A 19,667-nucleotide genomic window follows, 5' to 3' on the forward strand; every position below is an offset into this window, starting at 1 on the left:
GGTTGTTGAATACACCCCAGGTAGTAGGAGGGGTGTGTATCAGAGCAGGGTCTGAGCCAGCTATCTGACAGTGGGGTTGTTGAATACACCCCAGGTAGTAGGAGGGGTGTGTATCAGAGCAGGGTCTGAGCCAGCTATCTGACAGTGGGGTTGTTGAATACACCCCAGGTAGTAGGAGGGGTGTGTATCAGAGCAGGGTCTGAGCCAGCTATCTGACAGTGGGGTTGTTGAATACACCCCAGGTAGTAGGAGGGTGTGTATCAGAGCAGGGTCTGAGCCAGCTATCTGACAGTGGGGTTGTTGAATACACCCCAGGTAGTAGGAGGGGTGTGTATCAGAGCAGGGTCTGAGCCAGCTATCTGACAGTGGGGTTGTTGAATACACCCCAGGTAGTAGGAGGGGGTGTGTATCAGAGCAGGGTCTGAGCCAGCTATCTGACAGTGGGGTTGTGAATACACCCCAGGTAGTAGGAGGGGTGTGTATCAGAGCAGGGTCTGAGCCAGCTATCTGACAGTGGGGTTGAGATCTCATTCACGCTGCATGTCGGCTCTATCGGAAAACTGCCTTTAAAAAGCGTCATTGTCAACAACCTGCGATCTAACTGAATCCTGGACAAACATTTAGGCCTGGATTCAATCAGACCGCGTGTCAACCAGCGTTGGCCGGATCCACATAGCTGATGTTTCCACGGTGTTGGAGGTGTAGCTGCAGTAGGAGCTGACGAATCAGAGAGGCTGCTATTGACAAACCCTTTATCTGTGCTGCGTTAGAGCCTACTCTGTTTTGAACTTCTATCAGGGTCAGGAATAATGACTCTGTCAAATGATGTTCGGGGGATTTCTGCCTACCAGTCTAATTCAAGTGTTTGAACTTTAACACAGCTGAATGGGGTTTGTCTTATCCAATGTCTGTGTCCGTGATGGTGTTAACCGGTCTTATCACACGGAGCTGCTTGGGGATTTGACCGCTCTAACGCAGTTCCACCTCTGACTCCACCCAGACATCAGCTGTCACCAGTTAATGCTGATCTGAGTGAATCAAGATCAGTTTGTTTCTTCATCACTAGTCCTGCCTGTGCTACGTTCAACGGGGTGAAACGCTAATCCCTGAGTAGAACTACTGATCTAGGATCAGGTTAGCCTTTTATTTCATAATGATAAGAGGGGAGCTGATCCTAGATCATATGGACATGTGCACTTTATCTGGTCATTCAGGATGACATCTTTCCCTCTACTGACAGTAGCTCTGCTACAATCTAGATCCATCAACTGATTGAATAGAATCAATTTAGTTTCGCATTCTGTCACAGGCTGGGTTTAGACAGGCAGCCCAATTCTGATTTCTCACTCATTTGCGCAATCAGATCTGAGATTGGTCAAAAGACCAATTTGTGGGGTGGGATCACAATTGGTCTGCATGTGTAAACGCAGCCTTAGAGATGTATCATATGGCGTGTATTAGTCTCCAGTGTAGTAACAGTAGTCTATATCAGATCAACTTTCTAATGAAAGTTCCAACAGAACGACCAAAAGCTCATGGTTTATTTCCCCATTTCTGATCAAAGACTTTGGTATTGTTATACTTCTTCACATGAGTAAAAAACAACTAAAGTAACCCAGAGCAGATAGACCTACACCTTGTTAGATACTGGTCACATCCCAAATGGCTCCCTAGCCCCTATGTAGTGCACTACTTTTGACCCGAGGGCCCTGTAGTATTGTACCATTTGAGACACGCCAGACTGTCAGTCAGGTTATTAAACACTCAGATAAGAAAAATAACAATAGCCAATCACGTGGGTTGAGGAGCATTGTTAGGCAGAAACTTCTGTGTGGGAAAGCATAGTATAAGACAGTCTCCTCAAAATGTTTTTTTTTGGGGGGGTAAGTGTTATTAATTGGAGGGTAGGGGGGGGTAGTCAAGGGGGCAGGGTTCTCATTCCAGGTCAGTCCAGTGTAGTGTAGGTTTGGGTGGGTCTCCAGTCTTCTCTAGAGGACGAAGGGGAGGATGGGCGAGCGAAAGGGGGGCAGGGTTCTCATTCCAGGTCAGTCCAGTGTAGTGTAGGTTTGGGTGGGTCTCCAGTCTTCTCTAGAGGACGAAGGGGAGGATGGGCGAGCGAAGGGGAGGGTAGTCCCGGAACTCTTTCAGGTAGCTGCGGTGCTTCCCCTTGGCCCACACCGTCATCTGGATGAAGCCCACCGCCGTGAAGAAAGCCACCGGCAGACACTGAGTCATCAAGGTGAAGCCGAACCACGAGCCCAGCTACAGGAGAGGAGAGATGGTGTTACACACACACACACACATATCATAATGTGGATGTTGAATAAGGCAACCCCCCACACCTCTGATTCAGAGGGGTTGGGTTAAATGTGGATGTTGAATAAGGCAGCCCCCCGCACCTCTGATTCAGAGGGGTTAAATGTGGAATACATTTAGTTATATAACTGACCAGGTATCCAAACCCGTTTCCTATACACACAAATGTCTCTGCCACTAGGTGGCCATGAGCCTAACTACTACAGTGAGAGACATAATTCACACTGTTCCTCCTAACCAGCAGAGAGCAGCATCACCCTGGACTAAATACAGGGTGATGTCGCCCCTAGACGTTGATCTTTGCATTTTCCACACTAATGGTTAAGATTGGTGGAGGGGAAGCTGATCCTAGATCTGTGCCTGGACTAGCCTAGTGGTTAGAGCGTTGGACTAGTAACCGGAAGGTTGCAAGTTCAAACCCCCGAGCTGACAAGGTAAAAATCTGTCGTTCTGCCCCTGAACAGGCAGTTAACCCACTGTTCCTAGGCCGTCATTGAAAATAAGAATTTGTTCTTAACCGACTTGCCTAGTTAAATAAAGGTAAAATAAAACAAAATAAGACTCACCTCATAGGTGTAGTTGGGACAGGAGACCAGCAGGAAGATCCAGGTGAAGGGGTTCTTAGTGGGGTAGGGGATCTTCCTGGTCTTAGATCCTGATGGAGACAGACCGAGGGAGAGAGATTATTGTGGGCTACTGTTTTGTAGCACATAGAGAAAACAGTGTATGTTGAACTGATTGATGTGTTCTAGTGTTTGCATATTCAATAGGAGTGTGTACCTGGTGGGCGGAGGTTCCGCAGGGCGATATGGATGGAGAAGTTACCAACCTGACAGAACTGAGAAGATGGCATCTACTAAATAACCATTTACTATGATATTGTTCTATTACTATAGTATACAGGATGAGTACATTATAGTAGAGTACATTATAGTAGAGCATAGAACAGTAGAGTCTTACCAGAAAGATGATGAGGGCAATCCTGACCTGCTGCTCACCATAGATTGCTGAAAAGACAAGGGTGGTTAATATAGTAGCGTACTCACTAGGGGGTGTTTAATATAGTAGCGTACTCACTAGGGGGTGGTTAATATAGTAGCGTACTCACTAGCGGGGTACTCACTAGGGGTTAATATAGTAGGGGTGGTTAATATAGTAGCGTACTCACTAGGGGTGGTTATATAGAGGGTGGTTCATATAGTAGCGTACTCACTAGGGGTGGTTAATATAGTAGCGTACTCACTAGGGGTGTGGTGGTATATAGAGGGGTGGTTAATATAGTAGCGTACTCACTGTATATAGAGGGTGGTAAATATAGGGGTGGTTCATATAGTAGCGTACTCACTAGGGGTGTATATAGGTTAATATAGTAGCGTACTCACTAGGGGGTGTTTAATATAGTAATATAGCGTACTCACTAGGGGGTGGTTAATATAGTAGCGTACTCACTAGGGGTGGTGTATATAGAGGGTGGTTAATATAGTAGCGTACTCACTAGCGTACTCACTAGGGGTGGTTAATATAGTAGCGTACTCACTAGGGGGTGGTTAATATAGTAGCGTACTCACTAGGGGGTGGTTAATATAGTAGCGGTACTCACTAGGGGTGGTTAATATAGTAGCGTACTCACTAGGGGGTGTATATAGAGTTAATATAGTAGCGTACTCACTAGGGGTGGTGTATATAGAGGGTGGTTAATATAGGGGTAGCGTACTCACTAGGGGTGGTTAATATAGTAGCGTACTCACTAGGTGGTGTTTAATATAGTAGCGTACTCACTAGGGGTGGTTAATATAGTAGCGTACTCACTAGGGGGTGGTGTATATAGAGGGTGGTTAATATAGTAGCGTACTCACTAGGGGGTGGTTCATATAGTAGCGTACTCACTAGGGGGTGGTTAATATAGTAGCGTACTCACTAGGGGTGTTAATATAGTTTAATATAGTAGCGTACTCACTAGGGGTGGTGGTTAATATAGTAGCGTACTCACTAGGGGTGGTGTATATAGAGGGTGGTTAATATAGTAGCGTACTCACTAGGGGGTGGTTCATATAGTAGCGTACTCACTAGGGGTGTACACACTAGGGGTGGTGTAATATAGAGGGTAGGTTTAATATAGTAGCGTACTCACTAGGGGGTGGTTAATATAGTAGCGTACTCACTAGGTAGTGGTTAATATAGTAGCGTACTTACTAGGTGGTGTATATAGAGGGTGGTAAATATAGTAGCGTACTCACTAGGTGGTGGTTAATATAGTAGCGTACTCACTAGGTGGTGTATATAGAGGGTGGTTAATATAGTAGCGTACTCACTAGGGGTTGGTTAATATAGTAGCGTACTCACTAGGTGGTGTATATAGAGGGTGGTTAATATAGTAGCGTACTCACTAGGTGGTGGTTAATATAGTAGCATACTCACTATGGGGTGGTGTATATAGAGGGTGGTTAATATAGTAGCGTACTCACTAGGGGGTGGTTAATATAGTAGCACACTCACTAGGGGGTGGTTAATATAGTAGCACACTCACTAGGGGGTGGTTAATATAGTAGCACACTCACTAGGGGGTGGTTAATATAGTAGCGTACTCACTATGGGGTGGTGTATATAGAGGGTGGTTAATATAGTAGCGTACTCACTAGGGGGTGGTTAATATAGTAGCACACTCACTAGGGGGTGGTTAATATAGTAGCACACTCACTAGGGGGTGGTGTATATAGAGGTTGGTTAATATAGTAGCGTACTCACTAGGGGGTGGTGTATATAGAGGGTGGTTAATATAGTAGCGTACTCACTAGGGGGTAGTTAATATAGTAGCGTACTCACTAGGTGGTGTATATAGTGGGTGGTTAATTTAGTAGCGTACTCACTAGGGGGTGGTGTATATAGAGGTTGGTTAATATAGTAGCGTACTCACTAGGGGGTGGTGTATATAGAGGGTGGTTAATATAGTAGCGTACTCACTAGGTGGTGTATATAGTGGGTGGTTAATATAGTAGCGTACTCACTAGGTGGTGTATATAGTGGGTGGTTAATATAGTAGCATACTCACTAGGGGGTGATTAATATAGTAGCGTACTCACTAGGGGGTGTATATAGTGGGTGGTTAATATAGTAACGTACTCACTAGGGGGTAGTTAATATAGTAGCGTACTCACTAGGTGGTGTATATAGTGGGTGGTTAATATAGTAGCGTACTCACTAGGGGTTGGTGTATATAGAGGGTGGTTAACATAGTAGCGTACTCACTAGGGGGTGGTGTATATAGAGGGTGGTTAATATAGTAGCGTACTCACTAGGGGGTGGTGTATATAGAGGGTGGTTAATATAGTAGCGTACTCACTAGGGGGTGGTTAATATAGTAGCGTACTCACTAGGGGGTGGTGTATATAGGGGGTGGTGTATATAGAGGGTGGTTAATATAGTAGCGTACTCACTAGGTGGTGTATATAGAGGGTGGTTAATATAGTAGCGTACTCACTAGGGGGTGGTTAATATAGTAGCGTACTCACTAGGTGGTGTATATAGTGGGTGGTTAATATAGTAGCATACTCACTAGGGGGTGGTTAATATAGTAGCGTACTCACTAGGTGGTGTATATAGTGGGTGTTTAATATAGTAGCGTACTCACTAGGGGGTGGTTAATATAGTAGCGTACTCACTAGGGGGTGTATATAGTGGGTGGTTAATATAGTAGCGTACTCACTAGGTGGTGTATATAGTGGGTGGTTAATATAGTAGGCCATCCAGGCAGCAAAGCCCCAGTAGTAGGTGCAGTTCTGGAACACAGGAACACAGAACACACTTTATCACACACAGGCTTCATCCAGAATTCCCTATATACTGCACTACCTTTTAACCAGGGCCCATTACCCTATCCACTATATATAGTGCACTACTTTTGACCAGAGTCATATGGGCCCTGATCAAAAGTAGCGCATTACATAGGAAATAGGGAGCCAATTAGGATGCGGACCACAGTGTGAGATGACCCCAGAATCTCTCAGCAGGTTCAAAGGTCACCCTGGGTTGAAGAGACAGGCTAGGGTTCCCTAGATGAGGTATGTGTAAGGTGATACACCATCACGATGAGGTAAGAGGGCAACTAAGGCTGTGGTGTGTGTCAGACAGAGAAAGAGACACAGTGAATGTGTTATGAATGCGTGTGTGCATGCGTCAGTGTATGTGTGCGCGTGTCAGTGTGTGTGTTATGAATGTGTGTGTGTGTGCATGCGTCAGTGTATGTGTGCGCGTGTCAGTGTGTGTGTTATGAATGTGTGTGTGTGTGCATGCGTCAGTGTATGTGTGCGCGTGTCAGTGTGTGTGTTATGAATGTGTGTGTGTGTGCATGCGCCAGTGTATGTGTGCGCGTGTCAGTGTGTGTGTTATGAATGTGTGTGTGTGTGCATGCGCCAGTGTGTGTGTGTGCATGCGTCAGTGTGTGTGTGTGCATGCGTCAGTGTGTGTGTGTGTGCATGCGTCAGTGTGTGTGTGTCCATGCGTCAGTGTGTGTGTGTTATGAATGCGTGTGTGTGTACCGTCAGTGTGTGTGCGCCGTCAGTGTGTGTGTCACCTTGAAGATGTTGCGTAACGGCATGGTCCCGTGGGAGAAACGATGGACAAACAGGGTCTCCAGGAGTCTCTTCAGGTAATGGAAGGAGTGACACATACAGGCTAGACTGGGATCACACACAAACTACATTACCCAACATGCACCAGGATACTCACCATAGAAACCAAAGACAATGGTTGTCCTTATTCCTACCATTCATAGTTTGATGAACTAGAGTTTAACTAGCAGACAAATATGATTCACATCTAACAAGCGGCTCATTGCAGTTCCACTCAGATATACAGTCGTCTGACTACGACCCAGTGTGTGTGTGTGTGTGTGTGTGAGAGATAGAGAGACTCACTGTACGACCCAGTGCTTGCTGGTGGTGAAGTCATATTTGGGGGCGTAGATGAAGGGAACACGGAAGTAGAACATTAGGTAGAGGAGGAGAGGACCACCATACTCTGTCAGAAACACCTGAGAGACAATCAGAGACCTATTTCAATTGACTGATTTCCTCATGTCAACTGTAACGCAGGAAAATATTGGAAATTGTTGCATTTATATTTTTTGTTCAGCATAATAGTCCAGCTCTGGATCATTCATCAACCCTGTTGTGTCAGAGCTCTGGATCATTCATCAACCCTGTTGTGTCAGAGCTCCGGATCATTCATCAACCCTGTTGTGTCAGAGCTCCGGATCATTCATCAACCCTGTTGTGTCAGAGCTCCGGATCATTCATCAACCCTGTTGTGTCAGAGCTCCGGATCATTCATCAACCCTGTTGTGTCAGAGCTCCGGATCATTCATCAACCCTGTTGTGTCAGAGCTCCGGATCATTCGTCAACCCTGTTGTGTCAGAGCTCCGGATCATTCGTCAACCCTGTTGTGTCAGAGCTCCGGATCATTCGTCAACCCTGTTGTGTCAGCTCTGGATCATTCGTCAACCCTGTTGTGTCAGCTCTGGATCATTCATCAACCCTGTTGTGTCAGAGCTCCGGATCATTCGTCAACCCCGTTGTGTCAGAGCTCCGGATCCTTCGTCAACCCCGTTGTGTCAGAGCTCCGGATCATTCATCAACCCCTGTGTGGTATGAGCGTGTGCCTGTGTGTGTGGTATGAGCGTGTGCCTGTGTGTGTGGTATGAGCGTGTGCCTGTGTGTGTGGTATGCGTGTGTGCCTGTGTGTGTGGTATGCGTGTGCCTGTGGTATGAGTGTGTGCCTGTGTGTGTGGTATATGAGTGTGCCTGTGTGTGTGGTATGAGTGTGCCTGTGTGTGTGGTATGCGGGTGTGCCTGTGTGTGTGGTATGCGGGTGTGCCTGTGGTATGCGGGTGTGCCTGTGTGTGTGGTATGCGTGTGCCTGTGTGTGTGGTATGCGTGTGCCTGTGTGTGTGGTATGCGTGTGCCTGTGTGTGTGGTATGCGTGTGCCTGTGTGTGTGGTATGCGTGTGCCTGTGTGTACTCACGGTCACCCAGCTGATTTGAGCTCCCAGGTCTCGGAAGTAGAAGGTTGCCGTGGTTCCCACAGGAAGGTGCTGCAGAACATCCTCATCCTTTAGAGACTTACCCTCTGATAGAGAGAGAAGAAGAGAATTCTGATTAATAACAGCCCCACAAACAAGTTGCATGATCAGTCCTTACCCTCTAGCAGCCTGCTACCATCACTACTATACTATAGATATCAACACTGTCCTGTACCAGCCTGCTACCATCACTACTATACTATAGATATCAACACTGTCCTGTACCAGCCTGCTACCATCACTACTATACTATAGATATCAACACTGTCCTGTACCAGCCTGCTACCATCACTACTATACTATAGATATCAACACTGTCCTGTAGCAGCCTGCTACCATCACTACTATACTATAGATATCAACACTGTCCTGTACCAGCCTGCTACCATCACTACTATACTATAGATATCAACACTGTCCTGTACCAGCCTGCTACCATCACTACTATACTATAGATATCAACACTGTCCTGTACCAGCCTGCTACCATCACTACTATACTATAGATATCAACACTGTCCTGTACCAGCCTGCTACCATCACTACTATACTATAGATATCAACACTGTCCTGTACCAGCCTGCTACCATCACTACTATACTATAGATATCAACACTGTCCTGTACCAGCCTGCTACCATCACTACTATACTATAGATATCAACACTGTCCTGTACCAGCCTGCTACCATCACTACTATACTATAGATATCAACACTGTCCTGTACCAGCCTGCTACCATCACTACTATACTATAGATATCAACACTGTCCTGTACCAGCCTGCTACCATCACTACTATACTATAGATATCAACACTGTCCTGTACCAGCCTGCTACCATCACTACTATACTATAGATATCAACACTGTCCTGTACCAGCCTGCTACCATCACTACTATACTATAGATATCAACACTGTCCTGTACCAGCCTGCTACCATCACTACTATACTATAGATATCAACACTGTCCTGTACCAGCCTGCTACCATCACTACTATACTATAGATATCAACACTGTCCTGTACCAGCCTGCTACCATCACTACTATACTATAGATATCAACACTGTCCTGTACCAGCCTGCTACCATCACTACTATACTATAGATATCAACACTGTCCTGTACCAGCCTGCTACCATCACTACTATACTATAGATATCAACACTGTCCTGTACCAGCCTGCTACCATCACTACTATACTATAGATATCAACACTGTCCTGTACCAGCCTGCTACCATCACTACTATAGATATCAACACTGTCCTGTACTAGCCTGCTACCATCACTACTATAGATATCAACACTGTCCTCTAGCAGCCTGCTACCATCACTACTATACTATAGATATCAACACTGTCCTCTAGCAGCCTGCTACCATCACTACTATACTATAGATATCAACACTGTCCTGTACCAGCCTGCTACCATCACTACTATACTATAGATATCAACACTGTCCTGTACCAGCCTGCTACCATCACTACTATACTATAGATATCAACACTGTCCTGTACCAGCCTGCTACCATCACTACTATACTATAGATATCAACACTGTCCTGTAGCAGCCTGCTACCATCACTACTATACCATAGATATCAACACTGTCCTGTAGCAGCCTGCTACCATCACTACTATACTATAGATATCAACACTGTCCTCTAGCAGCCTGCTACCATCACTACTATACTATAGATATCAACACTGTCCTCTAGCAGCCTGCTACCATCACTACTATACTATAGATATCAACACTGTCCTGTACCAGCCTGCTACCATCACTACTATACTATAGATATCAACACTGTCCTGTACCAGCCTGCTACCATCACTACTATACTATAGATATCAACACTGTCCTGTAGCAGCCTGCTACCATCACTACTATACCATAGATATCAACACTGTCCTGTAGCAGCCTGCTACCATCACTACTATACTATAGATATCAACACTGTCCTGTACCAGCCTGCTACCATCACTACTATACTATAGATATCAACACTGTCCTGTACCAGCCTGCTACCATCACTACTATACTATAGATATCAACACTGTCCTGTACCAGCCTGCTACCATCACTACTATACTATAGATATCAACACTGTCCTGTACCAGCCTGCTACCATCACTACTATACTATAGATATCAACACTGTCCTGTACCAGCCTGCTACCATCACTACTATAGATATCAACACTGTCCTGTACTAGCCTGCTACCATCACTACTATAGATATCAACACTGTCCTGTAGCAGCCTGCTACCATCACTACTATACTATAGATATCAACACTGTCCTGTACCAGCCTGCTACCATCACTACTATACTATAGATATCAACACTGTCCTGTAGCAGCCTGCTACCATCACTACTATACCATAGATATCAACACTGTCCTGTAGCAGCCTGCTACCATCACTACTATACTATAGATATCAACACTGTCCTGTACCAGCCTGCTACCATCACTACTATACTATAGATATCAACACTGTCCTGTACCAGCCTGCTACCATCACTACTATACTATAGATATCAACACTGTCCTGTACCAGCCTGCTACCATCACTACTATACTATAGATATCAACACTGTCCTGTACCAGCCTGCTACCATCACTACTATACTATAGATATCAACACTGTCCTGTAGCAGCCTGCTACCATCACTACTATACTATAGATATCAACACTGTCCTGTACCAGCCTGCTACCATCACTACTATACTATAGATATCAACACTGTCCTGTACCAGCCTGCTACCATCACTACTATACTATAGATATCAACACTGTCCTGTACCAGCCTGCTACCATCACTACTATACTATAGATATCAACACTGTCCTGTACCAGCCTGCTACCATCACTACTATACTATAGATATCAACACTGTCCTGTACCAGCCTGCTACCATCACTACTACTATAGATATCAACACTGTCCTGTACTAGCCTGCTACCACTACTATACTATAGATATCAACACTGTCCTGTAGCAGCCTGCTACCATCACTACTATACTATAGATATCAACACTGTCCTCTAGCAGCCTGCTACCATCACTACTATACTATAGATATCAACACTGTCCTGTACCAGCCTGCTACCATCACTACTATACTATAGATATCAACACTGTCCTGTACCAGCCTGCTACCATCACTACTATACTATAGATATCAACACTGTCCTGTAGCAGCCTGCTACCATCACTACTATACTATAGATATCAACACTGTCCTGTACCAGCCTGCTACCATCACTACTATACTATAGATATCAACACTGTCCTGTACCAGCCTGCTACCATCACTACTATACTATAGATATCAACACTGTCCTGTAGCAGCCTGCTACCATCACTACTATACTATAGATATCAACACTGTCCTGTAGCAGCCTGCTACCATCACTACTATACTATAGATATCAACACTGTCCTGTACCAGCCTGCTACCATCACTACTATACTATAGATATCAACACTGTCCTGTAGCAGCCTGCTACCATCACTACTATACTATAGATATCAACACTGTCCTGTACCAGCCTGCTACCATCACTACTATACTATAGATATCAACACTGTCCTGTACCAGCCTGCTACCATCACTACTATACTATAGATATCAACACTGTCCTGTAGCAGCCTGCTACCATCACTACTATACTATAGATATCAACACTGTCCTGTAGCAGCCTGCTACCATCACTACTATACTATAGATATCAACACTGTCCTGTACCAGCCTGCTACCATCACTACTATACTATAGATATCAACACTGTCCTGTAGCAGCCTGCTACCATCACTACTATACTATAGATATCAACACTGTCCTGTAGCAGCCTGCTACCATCACTACTATACTATAGATATCAACACTGTCCTGTAGCAGCCTGCTACCATCACTACTATACTATAGATATCAACACTGTCCTGTACCAGCCTGCTACCATCACTACTATACTATAGATATCAACACTGTCCTGTACCAGCCTGCTACCATCACTACTATACTATAGATATCAACACTGTCCTGTACCAGCCTGCTACCATCACTACTATACTATAGATATCAACACTGTCCTGTACCAGCCTGCTACCATCACTACTATACTATAGATATCAACACTGTCCTGTACCAGCCTGCTACCATCACTACTATACTATAGATATCAACACTGTCCTGTACCAGCCTGCTACCATCACTACTATACTATAGATATCAACACTGTCCTGTACCAGCCTGCTACCATCACTACTATACTATAGATATCAACACTGTCCTGTACCAGCCTGCTACCATCACTACTATACTATAGATATCAACACTGTCCTGTACCAGCCTGCTACCATCACTACTATACTATAGATATCAACACTGTCCTGTACCAGCCTGCTACCATCACTACTATACTATAGATATCAACACTGTCCTGTACCAGCCTGCTACCATCACTACTATACTATAGATATCAACACTGTCCTGTAGCAGCCTGCTACCATCACTACTATACTATAGATATCAACACTGTCCTGTACCAGCCTGCTACCATCACTACTATACTATAGATATCAACACTGTCCTGTACCAGCCTGCTACCATCACTACTATACTATAGATATCAACACTGTCCTGTACCAGCCTGCTACCATCACTACTATACTATAGATATCAACACTGTCCTGTACCAGCCTGCTACCATCACTACTATACTATAGATATCAACACTGTCCTGTACCAGCCTGCTACCATCACTACTATACTATAGATATCAACACTGTCCTGTACCAGCCTGCTACCATCACTACTATACTATAGATATCAACACTGTCCTGTACCAGCCTGCTACCATCACTACTATACTATAGATATCAACACTGTCCTGTACCAGCCTGCTACCATCACTACTATACTATAGATATCAACACTGTCCTGTACCAGCCTGCTACCATCACTACTATACTATAGATATCAACACTGTCCACTGTCCCAGCCTGCTACCATCACTACTATACTATAGATATCAACACTGTCCTGTACCAGCCTGCTACCATCACTACTATACTATAGATATCAACACTGTCCTGTAGCAGCCTGCTACCATCACTACTATACTATAGATATCAACACTGTCCTGTACCAGCCTGCTACCATCACTACTATACTATAGATATCAACACTGTCCTGTACCAGCCTGCTACCATCACTACTATACTATAGATATCAACACTGTCCTGTACCAGCCTGCTACCATCACTACTATACTATAGATATCAACACTGTCCTGTACCAGCCTGCTACCATCACTACTATACATAGATATCAACACTGTCCTGTACCAGCCTGCTACCATCACTACTATACTATAGATATCAACACTGTCCTGTACCAGCCTGCTACCATCACTACTATACTATAGATATCAACACTGTCCTGTACCAGCCTGCTACCATCACTACTATACTATAGATATCAACACTGTCCTGTAGCAGCCTGCTACCATCACTACTATACTATAGATATCAACACTGTCCTGTACCAGCCTGCTACCATCACTACTATACTATAGATATCAACACTGTCCTGTACCAGCCTGCTACCATCACTACTATACTATAGATATCAACACTGTCCTGTACCAGCCTGCTACCATCACTACTATACTATAGATATCAACACTGTCCTGTACCAGCCTGCTACCATCACTACTATACTATAGATATCAACACTGTCCTGTACCAGCCTGCTACCATCACTACTATACTATAGATATCAACACTGTCCTGTACCAGCCTGCTACCATCACTACTATACTATAGATATCAACACTGTCCTGTACCAGCCTGCTACCATCACTACTATACTATAGATATCAACACTGTCCTGTACCAGCCTGCTACCATCACTACTATACTATAGATATCAACACTGTCCTGTACCAGCCTGCTACCATCACTACTATACTATAGATATCAACACTGTCCTGTACCAGCCTGCTACCATCACTACTATACTATAGATATCAACACTGTCCTGTACCAGCCTGCTACCATCACTACTATACTATAGATATCAACACTGTCCTGTACCAGCCTGCTACCATCACTACTATACTATAGATATCAACACTGTCCTGTACCAGCCTGCTACCATCACTACTATACTATAGATATCAACACTGTCCTGTACCAGCCTGCTACCATCACTACTATACTATAGATATCAACACTGTCCTGTACCAGCCTGCTACCATCACTACTATACTATAGATATCAACACTGTCCTGTACCAGCCTGCTACCATCACTACTATACTATAGATATCAACACTGTCCTGTACCAGCCTGCTACCATCACTACTATACTATAGATATCAACACTGTCCTGTACCAGCCTGCTACCATCACTACTATACTATAGATATCAACACTGTCCTGTAGCAGCCTGCTACCATCACTACTATACTATAGATATCAACACTGTCCTGTACCAGCCTGCTACCATCACTACTATACTATAGATATCAACACTGTCCTGTACCAGCCTGCTACCATCACTACTATACTATAGATATCAACACTGTCCTGTAGCAGCCTGCTACCATCACTACTATACTATAGATATCAACACTGTCCTGTACCAGCCTGCTACCATCACTACTATACTATAGATATCAACACTGTCCTGTACCAGCCTGCTACCATCACTACTATACTATAGATATCAACACTGTCCTGTACCAGCCTGCTACCATCACTACTATACTATAGATATCAACACTGTCCTGTACCAGCCTGCTACCATCACTACTATACTATAGATATCAACACTGTCCTGTACCAGCCTGCTACCATCACTACTATACTATAGATATCAACACTGTCCTGTACCAGCCTGCTACCATCACTACTATACTATAGATATCAACACTGTCCTGTACCAGCCTGCTACCATCACTACTATACTATAGATATCAACACTGTCCTGTACCAGCCTGCTACCATCACTACTATACTATAGATATCAACACTGTCCTGTACCAGCCTGCTACCATCACTACTATACTATAGATATCAACACTGTCCTGTACCAGCCTGCTACCATCACTACTATACTATAGATATCAACACTGTCCTGTACCAGCCTGCTACCATCACTACTATACTATAGATATCAACACTGTCCTGTACCAGCCTGCTACCATCACTACTATACTATAGATATCAACACTGTCCTGTACCAGCCTGCTACCATCACTACTATACTATAGATATCAACACTGTCCTGTACCAGCCTGCTACCATCACTACTATACTATAGATATCAACACTGTCCTGTACCAGCCTGCTACCATCACTACTATACTATAGATATCAACACTGTCCTGTACCAGCCTGCTACCATCACTACTATACTATAGATATCAACACTGTCCTGTACCAGCCTGCTACCATCACTACTATACTATAGATATCAACACTGTCCTGTACCAGCCTGCTACCATCACTACTATACTATAGATATCAACACTGTCCTGTACCAGCCTGCTACCATCACTACTATACTATAGATATCAACACTGTCCTGTACCAGCCTGCTACCATCACTACTATACTATAGATATCAACACTGTCCTGTACCAGCCTGCTACCATCACTACTATACTATAGATATCAACACTGTCCTGTACCAGCCTGCTACCATCACTACTATACTATAGATATCAACACTGTCCTGTACCAGCCTGCTACCATCACTACTATACTATAGATATCAACACTGTCCTGTACCAGCCTGCTACCATCACTACTATACTATAGATATCAACACTGTCCTGTACCAGCCTGCTACCATCACTACTATACTATAGATATCAACACTGTCCTGTACCAGCCTGCTACCATCACTACTATACTATAGATATCAACACTGTCCTGTACCAGCCTGCTACCATCACTACTATACTATAGATATCAACACTGTCCTGTACCAGCCTGCTACCATCACTACTATACTATAGATATCAACACTGTCCTGTACCAGCCTGCTACCATCACTACTATACTATAGATATCAACACTGTCCTGTACCAGCCTGCTACCATCACTACTATACTATAGATATCAACACTGTCCTGTACCAGCCTGCTACCATCACTACTATACTATAGATATCAACACTGTCCTGTACCAGCCTGCTACCATCACTACTATACTATAGATATCAACACTGTCCTGTACCAGCCTGCTACCATCACTACTATACTATAGATATCAACACTGTCCTGTACCAGCCTGCTACCATCACTACTATACTATAGATATCAACACTGTCCTGTACCAGCCTGCTACCATCACTATACTATAGATATCAACACTGTCCTGTACCAGCCTGCTACCATCACTACTATACTATAGATATCAACACTGTCCTGTACCAGCCTGCTACCATCACTACTATACTATAGATATCAACACTGTCCTGTACCAGCCTGCTACCATCACTACTATACTATAGATATCAACACTGTCCTGTACCAGCCTGCTACCATCACTACTATACTATAGATATCAACACTGTCCTGTACCAGCCTGCTACCATCACTACTATACTATAGATATCAACACTGTCCTGTACCAGCCTGCTACCATCACTACTATACTATAGATATCAACACTGTCCTGTACCAGCCTGCTACCATCACTACTATACTATAGATATCAACACTGTCCTGTACCAGCCTGCTACCATCACTACTATACTATAGATATCAACACTGTCCTGTACCAGCCTGCTACCATCACTACTATACTATAGATATCAACACTGTCCTGTACCAGCCTGCTACCATCACTACTATACTATAGATATCAACACTGTCCTGTACCAGCCTGCTACCATCACTACTATACTATAGATATCAACACTGTCCTGTACCAGCCTGCTACCATCACTACTATACTATAGATATCAACACTGTCCTGTACCAGCCTGCTACCATCACTACTATACTATAGATATCAACACTGTCCTGTACCAGCCTGCTACCATCACTACTATACTATAGATATCAACACTGTCCTGTACCAGCCTGCTACCATCACTACTATACTATAGATATCAACACTGTCCTGTACCAGCCTGCTACCATCACTACTATACTATAGATATCAACACTGTCCTGTACCAGCCTGCTACCATCACTACTATACTATAGATATCAACACTGTCCTGTACCAGCCTGCTACCATCACTACTATACTATAGATATCAACACTGTCCTGTACCAGCCTGCTACCATCACTACTATACTATAGATATCAACACTGTCCTGTACCAGCCTGCTACCATCACTACTATACTATAGATATCAACACTGTCCTGTACCAGCCTGCTACCATCACTACTATACTATAGATATCAACACTGTCCTGTACCAGCCTGCTACCATCACTACTATACTATAGATATCAACACTGTCCTGTACCAGCCTGCTACCATCACTACTATACTATAGATATCAACACTGTCCTGTACCAGCCTGCTACCATCACTACTATACTATAGATATCAACACTGTCCTGTACTATACTATAGATATCAACACTGTCCAGCCTGCTACCATCACTACTATACTATAGATATCAACACTGTCCTGTACCAGCCTGCTACCATCACTACTATACTATAGATATCAACACTGTCCTGTACCAGCCTGCTACCATCACTACTATACTATAGATATCAACACTGTCCTGTACCAGCCTGCTACCATCACTACTATACTATAGATATCAACACTGTCCTGTACCAGCCTGCTACCATCACTACTATACTATAGATATCAACACTGTCCTGTACCAGCCTGCTACCATCACTACTATACTATAGATATCAACACTGTCCTGTACCAGCCTGCTACCATCACTACTATACTATAGATATCAACACTGTCCTGTACCAGCCTGCTACCATCACTACTATACTATAGATATCAACACTGTCCTGTACCAGCCTGCTACCATCACTACTATACTATAGATATCAACACTGTCCTGTACCAGCCTGCTACCATCACTACTATACTATAGATATCAACACTGTCCTGTACCAGCCTGCTACCATCACTACTATACTATAGATATCAACACTGTCCTGTACCAGCCTGCTACCATCACTACTATACTATAGATATCAACACTGTCCTGTACCAGCCTGCTACCATCACTACTATACTATAGATATCAACACTGTCCTGTACCAGCCTGCTACCATCACTACTATACTATAGATATCAACACTGTCCTGTACCAGCCTGCTACCATCACTACTATACTATAGATATCAACACTGTCCTGTAGCAGCCTGCTACCATCACTACTATACTATAGATATCAACACTGTCCTGTACCAGCCTGCTACCATCACTACTATACTATAGATATCAACACTGTCCTGTACCAGCCTGCTACCATCACTACTATACTATAGATATCAACACTGTCCTGTACCAGCCTGCTACCATCACTACTATACTATAGATATCAACACTGTCCTGTACCAGCCTGCTACCATCACTACTATACTATAGATATCAACACTGTCCTGTACCAGCCTGCTACCATCACTACTATACTATAGATATCAACACTGTCCTGTACCAGCCTGCTACCATCACTACTATACTATAGATATCAACACTGTCCTGTACCAGCCTGCTACCATCACTACTATACTATAGATATCAACACTGTCCTGTACCAGCCTGCTACCATCACTACTATACTATAGATATCAACACTGTCCTGTACCAGCCTGCTACCATCACTACTATACTATAGATATCAACACTGTCCTGTACCAGCCTGCTACCATCACTACTATACTATAGATATCAACACTGTCCTGTACCAGCCTGCTACCATCACTACTATACTATAGATATCAACACTGTCCTGTACCAGCCTGCTACCATCACTACTATACTATAGATATCAACACTGTCCTGTACCAGCCTGCTACCATCACTACTATACTATAGATATCAACACTGTCCTGTACCAGCCTGCTACCATCACTACTATACTATAGATATCAACACTGTCCTGTACCAGCCTGCTACCATCACTACTATACTATAGATATCAACACTGTCCTGTACCAGCCTGCTACCATCACTACTATACTATAGATATCAACACTGTCCTGTACCAGCCTGCTACCATCACTACTATACTATAGATATCAACACTGTCCTGTACCA

General features: G+C 44.0%; 1 protein-coding gene across 3 annotated transcripts in view; it reads right to left on the reverse strand.

Annotated features, from left to right (window-relative positions):
• Positions 1–1,527: 1,527 nt before the first annotated feature.
• tecrb (trans-2,3-enoyl-CoA reductase b) overlaps positions 1,528–19,667 on the reverse strand; it is a 67,208-nt gene continuing 49,068 nt past the window's right edge. For all 3 annotated transcript variants that reach the window (XM_065016592.1, XM_065016591.1, XM_065016590.1), the window contains 8 exons: positions 8,337–8,440; positions 7,230–7,345; positions 6,887–6,992; positions 6,020–6,092; positions 3,277–3,323; positions 3,097–3,154; positions 2,883–2,971; positions 1,528–2,262 (listed from right to left, as the gene is read on the reverse strand). In XM_065016592.1, the coding sequence (XP_064872664.1) occupies positions 2,089–2,262; positions 2,883–2,971; positions 3,097–3,154; positions 3,277–3,323; positions 6,020–6,092; positions 6,887–6,992; positions 7,230–7,345; positions 8,337–8,440 (767 nt within the window). In that variant the 3' untranslated portion in view covers positions 1,528–2,088. The remainder of the gene's footprint in view (positions 2,263–2,882; positions 2,972–3,096; positions 3,155–3,276; positions 3,324–6,019; positions 6,093–6,886; positions 6,993–7,229; positions 7,346–8,336; positions 8,441–19,667) is intronic.

Source organism: Oncorhynchus nerka, unplaced genomic scaffold (assembly GCF_034236695.1).
Source record: "Oncorhynchus nerka isolate Pitt River unplaced genomic scaffold, Oner_Uvic_2.0 unplaced_scaffold_962, whole genome shotgun sequence".
Lineage (NCBI taxonomy): Eukaryota > Metazoa > Chordata > Actinopteri > Salmoniformes > Salmonidae > Oncorhynchus > Oncorhynchus nerka.